Source organism: Pectinophora gossypiella, chromosome 19 (assembly GCF_024362695.1).
Source record: "Pectinophora gossypiella chromosome 19, ilPecGoss1.1, whole genome shotgun sequence".
NCBI classification, from domain to species: Eukaryota; Metazoa; Arthropoda; class Insecta; order Lepidoptera; family Gelechiidae; genus Pectinophora; species Pectinophora gossypiella.
In genome coordinates, this window is record NC_065422.1 from 6,841,313 (window position 1) to 6,852,409 (window position 11,097).

At 39.3% G+C, this 11,097-nt stretch overlaps 1 protein-coding gene across 1 annotated transcript; it reads right to left on the minus strand.

The window, feature by feature from the left end:
* On the minus strand, positions 1 to 10,901 carry LOC126375426 (cathepsin O-like). The gene is made up of 6 exons (XM_050022341.1): positions 10,651 to 10,901; positions 10,113 to 10,405; positions 5,505 to 5,637; positions 3,510 to 3,703; positions 1,673 to 1,792; positions 1 to 914 (listed from the first exon to the last, which is right to left on the minus strand). Exons 1-6 carry the CDS (start codon positions 10,837 to 10,839, stop codon positions 728 to 730), a joined length of 1,116 nt encoding a protein of 371 aa, XP_049878298.1. The 5' UTR covers positions 10,840 to 10,901; the 3' UTR covers positions 1 to 727.
* Between the last annotated feature and the right edge of the window lie 196 nt (positions 10,902 to 11,097).

The window sequence follows — 11,097 nt, forward strand, 5'->3', positions numbered from 1 at the left end:
GGCCTTTGGCGGCTCGATCAACCTTAGTGTCAGGGTTGATGAGGGTGGTAATCTACCATACAACCCACACGAGAGAAGAAGTTTTAGACTTGTTGTTGTATTTTTGACTTAAGAAACTACCCAATTCAAGCGTCATTTATAGAGAAGCGGTGAATTCAAGCATATCGCGATGTATATGAGTGGTCACCTAAAAACTCGCGTGTGATTGATTGATACTCAATGAGGCGTCGTATCTCCATAAACGGGCCTAAATATAACATTCGATCACAAATCACAGTATTTGGCAAGACGATTTACAAAACATACTTAACTATAATGTCTTAACTTTTATGATATGAGCATTGTTTTAAGTCCAATGCACACAGAAGTAGTTTGAGCGGGACTTTGTTTGAAACCGCGCCGCAAAAGGATTCGAAACCGAGCGTATAAAGATACACGTTGCAAACACATCTCAGCCCGAAACGCTCCCTCTGTCGCCTCTATGTGCATTGAGTTTTAATGTTACTTTAAATTCGAGGCACAGACAGTCTTAATTATTGCTTTTAAATTCGGTTTTACGGAGGTATTTCTTGCGCTCTCTTTCTGACGACGTATCCTAACTCTTATTGTCGTAATGCATAGAATGATACCTCGCGTTATAGAATGGAGCGTAGAACAGCGTCCTGTATATTTCTGTCCTGCTTGTCATACGCACCATACTAGACCGCAAGAGCACACGTCCATTTCCCTATATAACATCAACACTAGCCACTTCATTGGCCAGGCCACATATATTGGACCCTATCGCCAGGTGTAAGTACCCGTTGATCCCAAATTCTGTCCCCCAAGAATTCTTGGCGATATAATAGGGTATATCCTTCGTGAGGTCATATCCAACGAGTTGAACAGCATGGTTTAAATCTGCTTTAGCGCCGCTGAAAATAAAAGAAAAATAATTATGCCGAGGGACTAAACAGGCCACATAACATTCATCTCACATAGCTTAACATAAAATAGCCTATATTCGTACCACTGCTGAGTATAAGCCTCGCTTCAATCAACCGGAGAGGGTATGGAGCATACTCCACCACGATGCTACAGTTCAAGTGCAGTGCAATTCATCAATGTTTTACATTGATCTAAAACAAAGCTCGTTAAGATGTGCGTACTTAGTTCATCTTGCGATAGATGTACCTCTGACTACCCCAATTGGCATATAATAGTGCGCTTATGTTATGGGGGTAAAAAGGGGTGGCAAAATTGAAATTTCTATAGTTTTAATGGTAAAGTTTCCAATTTACTACAAAATAATAATACTCATTCATCATCATTAAGAGCCACGCTCTAGTCGGTGTAGCATCCGCCGTGCTACTTTTTAGGGAAAATAGAGCAGTGGTTTCCCTCTTGCCTTCTGTCCTCAGTGCTCTGTCTAACGCGAGTTTGATGGCGCCCAGAGTAGTATATTTCAAAGATCTACTCCTGTCCTCCGCCAATACTCATTATTTAAAGAAATTAAAACATATTTGTTTTCTAAACAACTCTCACAAATGGGTGAAATACTGGCTAGTGGTAAGTTTTTATGGAAAATATGTTGTTTTTGAAGTTATTGGCTTCAAACTCATATAACTCACTACCCGTGCGAAGACGGCCGGGTTGCTAGTATAGTATAATAGGATATTACTGTTTGTCAAACCTGCAGTGGTACTGCACGACCCCACCAAGGTAATTCTGCCAAGTGAGAGCGTTGACTGCCACCGCTACAGGCCCGTGGGTGGCCAGCATCTGCAGGATACGACCTTCATTGGCCACCAGGCTGAAACGAATGACTTAACACGTTACACGTCAGTTGAGGAGCTCGGTAGCGCAGAGGTAAATGCGCTCGGTCTGCTATTGTTGAAGTTAAGCAACTTTCGCAAAGGCCGGTTATAGGATGGGTGACCACAAAAAAAAGTTTTCATCTCGAGCTCCTCCGTGCTTCGTAAGGCACGTTAAGCCGTTGGTCCCGGCTGCATTAGCAGTCGTTAATAACCATCAATCCGTACTGGGCCCGCATGATGGTTTAAGGCCCGATCTCCCTATCCATCTATAGGGAAGGCCCGTGCCCCAGCAGTAGGGATGTTAATGGGCTGATGATGATCATGATGATAATGATGATGACGTTAGTTTACTATGTAATTAACACGTTTATCTAGTAAACTACTAAACAATACTATGTGACAAAGAAAAATAAAACGAAATATGAATTTGTGGCGTATGAGAAGACCGAATAATCTTGTAGTCAGTGCCAAATAAATTCGACTCGCGCTTGGCCATACATCACATCGCCCGCCCCCGCACCACACCTCTTTTGGTGAAAGGCTTACTAGGCGACAGGTGCATTTTAAATTCACTCCTGGATTTTAGAGAGTTTTTTGTATGTAACCTTCTGTTTTTTTTTTTAGGTTTACCAACAGTTACAACATTATTACTACACTTATTCAACAAACATAGGTGTTATTCTAAATGCGTCACCAATTAAAGGTAAACACAGCTAACAATGTGTATAAACTTATCAAGCTAAAAGTAACGTGTGTGTGTGTGTGTTAGTAATAATTCCGTGTGTGTTGATTGTTGATGGACAATACAAGATACCCATCCAGTTCGGACTTTTATTTATACCATGACGGTCGCTCCTTCGGGTTTGGAAGGTCAGACAGGCAGTTGCTTCTGTAAAAACCAGACCTGTCAAATCTTCAGGTTAGGTAGGACTTCTTGGTTTGGTGGGAAATGTCAAATTACACGTTGCAGTCGCGATCATCGACGAAAAGTAGAGATTATTTTTTGACTTGACTTAATGTAGATTTTCCGCACATAGCATTAACTGCTTGGCCGGACAAATGAGGAACACTGACGGCTCTTATCCGGTACAAAATTTAAGACGATGGAAAATTCCACTTATTAACTCGGAATCATGAGCTGAATCATCCCCCTCAGTATTGGGTAAGGTGTCACCACAGATATTAGAAAACTAACACCTGTATAGGTACCCATCTTCTTCTGTCGTGTGGATTGTGAGGTGAATTACCAACCCCATCAACCCTGGTGTCAGGGTTGTCTGTGTACTTATTGATTTCCGTGTGGTTTCTGTCCTGTGTTAAATGTAATGTACCTGTCTGTCTGTGTCTGTGGTGTCCGGAAATAATAAATGTTTCTTTCTTTATTACTGAGCCGCCATAGGTCCCTGACATGACTCATGTAACGACTACTTACTTACATCAGTAAGTAGTAACCGGGACCAACGGCTTAACGTGCCCTTCGAAGCACGGATCGTCTTACTTTCGGACAATCTGGTGATCAGCCAGTAATGTCCTAACCAAACTAGGAACCACAAAGTAATTATTGTGATATGTCCCCACCGGGAATCGAACCCGGGACCTCCGGCCGGATCGTGAGTCCAACGTTCAACCACTGGACCACGGAGGCCGTGTATACCCATGTATACAGTATATATAATATAATGGTACATACATGTATAGAATACCATTACTCACTCGTCACAAGTGAAGGAAGACAGCCGCACGCCAGTAGCGTTGGCGGGCAGTCGACAGGCGCCATCTAGTAGCCGCAGCGGGTACTGCGAGTCAGTCTCCACTGCCGTGTCGGTGATCGCCAACCAGTCTAATAACACGCATATGTCGCCGCCTGCGCACCCGTTGTTGCCGAGGCCTGCGCAGTCTATCACCTCCTGCGATTAATAGAACACCCTTTAGGAAAAACACATTCTGGGGGGTTAAAATGGCCACATCAAAGCAATTCATTTAAGAACGCAATATTGCTATTTGACAGTTGATTGCATTGCGCACTTACTTTTATATGCGCAAATGTCAAATTGCAATATTGCTTTTTTAGATGAATTGCTTCGATGTGGCCATTTTAACCCCCCAGATGTGATTTTCTTCAATAAAACCTCGATTTCTTTTAATTAATTTCAATCCCGATTAAATTGAGACCACAATTTTTGCCTGGATTAAAACTATGTATATTTTGAGGTACTTAATAACCCAGTCACCAGGGGTGGTGAGGACATCGACCTCGTAACCTACGCGATATAAGAAAACGATAAGAATAATCCTTGTCTACGACTATGTAGATTTACCCGAAATACTCTATACGCGACTCCTAGCTGTTAAAAAAAATGCAAAATGTATCTCATTTGACTAGGGTCCAAAACAGTCTATTGCATAATATCGCTTAATATTTCTCTTTTTCTTAAAACTACATTACGTGACATCGTAATTGACTATACTAATTAATGACAAAGTCAAACGCATAATTGGAGATAACAGGTTATTTCGATATGCGATTTTTTTTGTCATTTACACAATATTACCACTGATGTATGTTTTAACCAAAAGTAATTTGCTTAAATGTAAAGCGCATTTACAAATAAACGATAAAATTTGACGCAAATTAAAAAGTATTTAAGCTCTATTAAGTTTAATATATTCTCAAGAAAAGGCCAACTTTTTTTTGTAATGTTGTTGTTATCATCATATGCGTTTTGTCAATGTTAATTATACTTTTTTTATTATTTAAATAACTAATAATAAGGTTCAGAACAATCTACCCTGAACCGGCGTGCGTGTATGAAACGATTGATGAATGTGGAGGAAGCAAGAGTAGTGTCTCAGGATCCAAGCAAATGGAATTCATAGTCTCTGCTTACCCCGTTGGGAAAAAGTCGTGAGTTTATTCATGCATGCATAACTAATAATAGTCGAAAAAATACTTCATGCGCACGCGGCTTCAACAACCCGTTACTTTGCGTTAAAGGGGCCTTAGAATAAGGCATAGGTGAATGGAGCCTTATCTGCACTTACTCTTCTTAACTGAGAAATTGAGGAGCAATAGCTTAGCATGGTATGTAGGATGAACGGTATATTACGAGGAAACTGATGAGTATGAATGAGGTAGGGGGCGAATCAAGATAGTGTGGTTGGATTGTGTGAAGGAGGATATGTGTGTGAAATGAGTACGAAGACGACTGACAGAGATGAATAGAAGAGGAGTACATGTTAAGCCCACCCCACTTAGAGTGGGATAAGTGCAGGAGGATGAATGGGGCTTTAACTTTATGCGACAATGGGTCCTTAACTTTATGCGTCAATGGCAGGAACGGGTAGGTACACCTCCCAAAACCTTTTGTTTCGCCGTCCGAGAGACCTCCGCCAGGTCTTGATTTGCCTTGGCTTACCTGGAAGTCTCTAAATAGACTTCGGACTCAGGTGGGCCGAAGTAAGGACAATTTGTTCAGGTGGGGTTTCTCGGATAGATCGGCCTTAAAGTGCAAGTGCGGCACTGTTCCCCAAACGATGGAACATCTTACATCGTGTCCTGCGTGCCCGAACACCTGCACGCAGGAGGATCTGATGAGCGCTGCAGATAGCGCCATACTTGTTGCCAAGTTTTGGGCCGATACTATTTAGTTTGACGTCGACACGATAAGAAGAATGGGGCCTTAACTTTATGCGTCAATAGGGCCTTACCTGCACACTGAGCGTTGTCATCTTGCCAGTGTTGATGGCGGCCATGGACTCCATGGCCCCCACAGTGCTGAAGGCCCAGCAAGCACCACACATGCCCTGGTCACGCACTGGACCTACAGCGCCCTTCGTCCGCCTGGAAATTATACGTATTTAAACATTGTTCATTACGTAAATTAGATTTTTTCTTCTTCTGTCGTCTGGGTTGTGAGGTGTGCAACCTCAGTAAGTCTGCTGTCAGGGTTATTATTGACCTGATAGGCCCCTGACATGGCTCATGTAACGACTACATACTTACATCAGTTAGCAGTAACCGGGACCAACGGCTTAACAAGCCTTCTAGCACGGATCATCTTACTGTCGAAAAATCAGGTGATCAGCGTGAAATGTCCTAACCAAACTAGAGATCGCAAAGTGATTTTCATGGTATGTCCCCACAGGGATACGGACCCGGGACCTCCAAATCGTGAGCCCAACGCTCAACCACTGGACCACGAAGATCGATTTGTACTATAATGAAGCTATACTGATTGTCTGTCGTGTATGTAATCTATTTGTCTATGGTAGGGAAGCTAAGTACTTATTATCAATGGGAGATCTAGGACGTACATTGACCAAATTGGACATATCCTTAAAAAAGTTAAGTACGATCTATTCTGAACCGGCGCGCGTGTATTAAACGATTGATGAACGTGGAGGAAGCAAGAGAAGTGTGTCAGGATAGAAACAAATTGAATTCCATAGTCTCTGCTTACCCCGGTGGGAAATAGACGTGAATTTCAAGTTAGAACTCCATTTTTTTGTCTTCAATCGTTTCATACATACACGCCGGTTCAGAGTTTTTCTCGTGCAGTCATTCGAAAAAACTCATATATACCTACAATAAAGTCTCTAGCTATGCAAATTCTGGCTGTGACCGCATTTTAATAGTATAAGCATACCCAGAGCTTAAAAACCTGATAAGCTAGTTAAGTAGTTATTCTTAATATTATTATGTCGACGTTACAGCGTCTATTTTGATCAAATATTTGATATTATAGTAAATATTACATTGCCGGCTATAGATAAGAACGTAAAAGTTACCTACGTACTATAGAAATAAGAGCGAATATGTGGTTGTAAGCTTACACTTCATATAATCAAATCAAATATAAATTATTGCACACATACAAACATTAAACAGTACAAATGGGCGGCCTTACGGCTCTGAAGCAATTTGTTCCAGGCAACCATTACCAGAAACAAGAATCAGCCATAAAAAAAACTAAAATATTAAAATAAAAATAGAAAAAATTAAAACAAATCATTTTCTTTTCGTAAACATCCACCAAGTTGTAGTGGACCAGCATGATGGAGCACCAGTGCTTCGTTCCACGGATGAGGGGAGTCCTAAACCCACTAGTGGGACGTAATACGTGTTGCTTTTAAGCCTTTGTACTTCCAAAATTTGGACTCCAAATAGATTTGGTAATGGAGTCGAAAATAAATCAATATGCAAGCGGTCGTTCTAAAAACTCGTTTTGTGCGATGACCTCTATCTATCTACTACGTACCTACTACATTGAAAACCTCTTTTGAGTTTTGAAACGAATTACCTGCTAACTCCTACTTACAACAATCTATATATGATAGGTATTTCAAATTCAAATTTTTTATTTCGGACTGTATCCATATATGTTAGTAACAAACACCTTATATGCTAATGTTAGTAACAACTTATACAACTTAAGCTAATACACACGCGCGACCCTTGTCACAGCAGCGTGCAGCTGCATCCAGCGCCTCAGCAACGGGGAGTCCCACATGGCCCATGGCTAATTTTTTTGCGGGGAGTCGGTCTGTTCAGGATACTGTGTAACACACTCAGGATACTGTTCGAGCTGGCGCGCACGCGGCGCAGCAAGGAGGCGCAATGTTTCCTCATGGTGGTGTATTTGACCATTTATTTTTATTAGGGTGTCTTTTTGTAGATTTCCCTCGCATGACATAATACCGGACAAATGCGGAGCGCCGAACGCTCTCACCCTATACAAAATTTTGAGACATTTGGGGGGGTGGGGGGCTGGAAGCTCAGCTCAGTGCGTCGTCTGAGAGGATTCTGCTGAGATAAATGGCCCCAAGTACACCAATAGCCAAACAAACTAATATTAAAGCTAGCATTCCGATAGCAAATACATAAACAAGCGGCAAAGAAAGAGAGTAGACAGATATGTCTGTCCGTAGAAAATTATGGATCAACCTACTCCACTCCAATCTCATCAGTCATCCCGTGATCATGGCACTTGCAACAGTGTCGAAATATCGGGAGTCTCATACCCCTGATTTAAATTCGGTAAGAACCCGTTATTGTGTGTTTTAATATTAAAGCTGTAAAAATATCTAATTAGCTTAAAAACAGGATTCGTTATTGATTTATCTAGATAAGGTAACAAGTTTAACTTGCTATTTCTGGAAATATATGTATTATGATAATTAAATGAACCATTTATTTATGTAAATGGTCTGATTCTGCCTAGTACCTACCTAGTAGTTTTTAGAAGAAATATCAATTTCGTAATTGTAATACCTAGAAGTATGTAAGAATTATCCACAGCCCACTTAATAGACATATTCATCATAGGCGCCCCAAGAGGCTTCTGAGCTTCTGGAAGGAGCTAGGTTGGCGAGTATAGCCAAGACTTCATCATCATCAGCCCATTAACGTCCCCACTGGTGGGGCACGGGCCTTCCCTATGGATGGATGGAGATCGGGCCTTAAACCATCACGCGGGCCTAGTGCGGATTGATGGTTATTAACGACTGCCAATGCAGCCGGGACCAACGGCTTAACGTGCCTTCCGAAGCACGGAGGAGCTCGAGATGAAAACTTTTTTTTTGTGTTCACCCATCCTATGACCGGCCTTTGCGAAAGTTGCTTAACTTCAACAATCGCAGACCGAGCGCGTTTACCGCTGCGCCACCGAGCTCCTTGACCAAGACTTATTACACACGTAATGGTCTCAAGGTGGAAAATAGAGGCCACTATCATACCATACCATAAGAATTATCCACTCGTGTTTGGGAGGGCACACAAAGTACTTCTCTTCTCCCTGGTTATGCATGGAATTATACAATTCGTTAGGTTCTTTACTCGTAACCAAAGCTCATATGATTTTTCGATATTCTTACCTTCTAACCAACTCGGAAAGGCCGTAATACGAAGATACACTCATACAAGTTATCATTTTAGTACTAAAGAAATGTTATCACTTTTTTATATTTACTAGGTAGGTAGAAATATTGAGTAAGTTTATATCAAAAATACGTAATATACTTTATAGTATATCAGCCAAGGGTAGACAAGACAAATATTGAAACTACCACATATACTTAATATGCCTATTTAATTAACTGTAGTAGGTATATGTATAGTAGATACATGTATAGTACCTTTTATCTCTAAAATCATTAAACAAAACGGCTCCGAATTGCGTCCCCGAGAATTAATGTCGATTTTTCTTAAATCATAATTTTATTAATCAGTGCAGTTCACAGGAATTAGATACCTATTTGTCGCGTCTATGTCGATAGCGAGTACCATGCCGCGGGGGCTGAAATAGCTGGGAAAACCTCCCATAGAGATTGGAAAATCCTTTTACCAAGACATGACACCAACAAAAAATAAAGACAATCAAGTTAATTTATTTCATTGTACATTTTGATGCACCAACCTGTTTTCTACTATAGGTAAGGTACATTACGTATTAATTGACATTAAAAAAAATTAAGTTATTTTTTATTGATTATATGAAAAGTATACATAAAAACACTACACATGGTTTTTTTATTTTCCATAATATTAAGTATTTTAATTTTCAAAAAAAATTATATCAAAATAACTAAAAACAATTTTTTATCAATGGATGTTACCCCCAAGATGAGGTATGATTTGTATTTCCATAGACTACATGGTATTAAAAAAACTTGTTATAAAAAAGTGGACCATCTACTGTCAAATTGTTTGGTGTTTGTTCATTATTATTCTATTAGCTTCCATGACCTCAAATTGACTAACACTAAGATACCTAATCCTAAATTAACATTATATGATAAGTAATCCTGAAATGGTCTAACAGAAGAAACAAAAATACCTACCTACCTACCTCTTCATCCTTTTGTTAAATATTCAACTCAGTGGGGTCAATGGATCACTGATATAATTGTTTATCACATAATACAATACAAATATATTTTATTGCACACAACATACAAATTAAGTTTAATAATAATACCTACCAATGAAATTTTTTCATGCCCTACTTTTAACCAGGGTAGATAGGTGTACAATAGAAAATAAAAGCAACACAGTCCACACGACAACCACACCACATGATTCTTATTGAGGATTTCAATCAATAGATATAGTGAATGCTATTATGTAGATAGATGTTATATGGATATTGGTCGAATCTAATTTTGACTACCATACTTTAAAGATATCCTGCATGCTACTAGGAATTCCAAATTAAATTATTTTTAGTTTTTTAAACTATCTTTTGTAACCATCATTTTTTAACCATCTTTTGTTTTCTTAGAAGTTCTGTTTCTGTAACCTTACATTTTACCACTTACCAATCAACCTGCATTGGTAAAGCCGCCCTCTTCTGTCTTCCAATAATTACATAGACATTATTGGTTATCTGGTCCCCAGGTTCTCTCTTATGGTCATCTGTGTGATTCTTCCTTCTGTCCTTCCAGGTCTTTCCGTAGTGAGACGGATGCTTAGTCACCTTCTCATCAGACAGGTGGATTTCCCTGTACTCAGCCTTAGACATATCTGAGAGTTTCGTAAGGCCATAGCGAGCCCTGTGATCGTCAGGGCCTCGCGATTCAGCATTTAATCGCTCAATTTCTTCCATTGAAGCCTTAAAGGCAAAGGAAAATTAGGTTTAGGCATACATTTTTTGATGTCCCTTATAAGTGTAATGTGGATAAAATTGTATGTGAATTAGTCGTATTCATGTCTTATGATAATAATATAACGACAATGCCTGATCTTACATTCCTTATTGGATTAATTTTAGGTACCCATTTCCTCTAATGGCCGATAGTTATCATAAATAAGTTAAGAATTGACAAGGTATTTAGAATTAATAGAAAGATAACTCACCATAAAGTGCTGAAATCTCGTCTCATACTCATCAGTTTTGTTTTTATAGCTTTTATTAAACTTTTCTACGTATTCGTCAAACATTGGTCTGTACATTTGTTCTTTATTTTTACTTAATGATATAGGTATTGCAATGAATAATAAACATATTAGAGCTACAGCGAGTATCCAATTCCACCATTTCTTCATTTTTAACTAAATTTTATTGTTTACAAAATAAAAACAAACACGTCCATCCACCCACCACCAAACTTCTGCTGCAACTTTTACTTTTTAATTAGTTTGACAACTGACAACTTTAACAAGTGTTGCAAATAAAATCTGTAAAATTGCTACTAATACCCTATTAATAAATCAATATATTACTATTGTTATAAAATCAACTCTTTATTCTAAACATATTCTAAATATCCTTTAAATGAAAATTCTTAGAACAAAAATTATATA

What these genes read in the sequence shown, in the direction of transcription:
- LOC126375426 (XM_050022341.1), bottom strand. Translation starts at nt 10,839, where the DNA reads ATGAAGAAATGGTGGAATTGGATACTCGCTGTAGCTCTAATATGTTTA. An exon ending in CGAGATTTCAGCACTTTATG is followed by an intron (nt 10,406 to 10,650) that starts GTGAGTTATCTT and finishes TTTGCCTTTAAG; the next exon opens with GCTTCAATGGAAGAAATTGA. An exon ending in TTACCAATGCAGGTTGATTG is followed by an intron (nt 5,638 to 10,112) that starts GTAAGTGGTAAA and finishes TATAATTTCCAG; the next exon opens with GCGGACGAAGGGCGCTGTAG.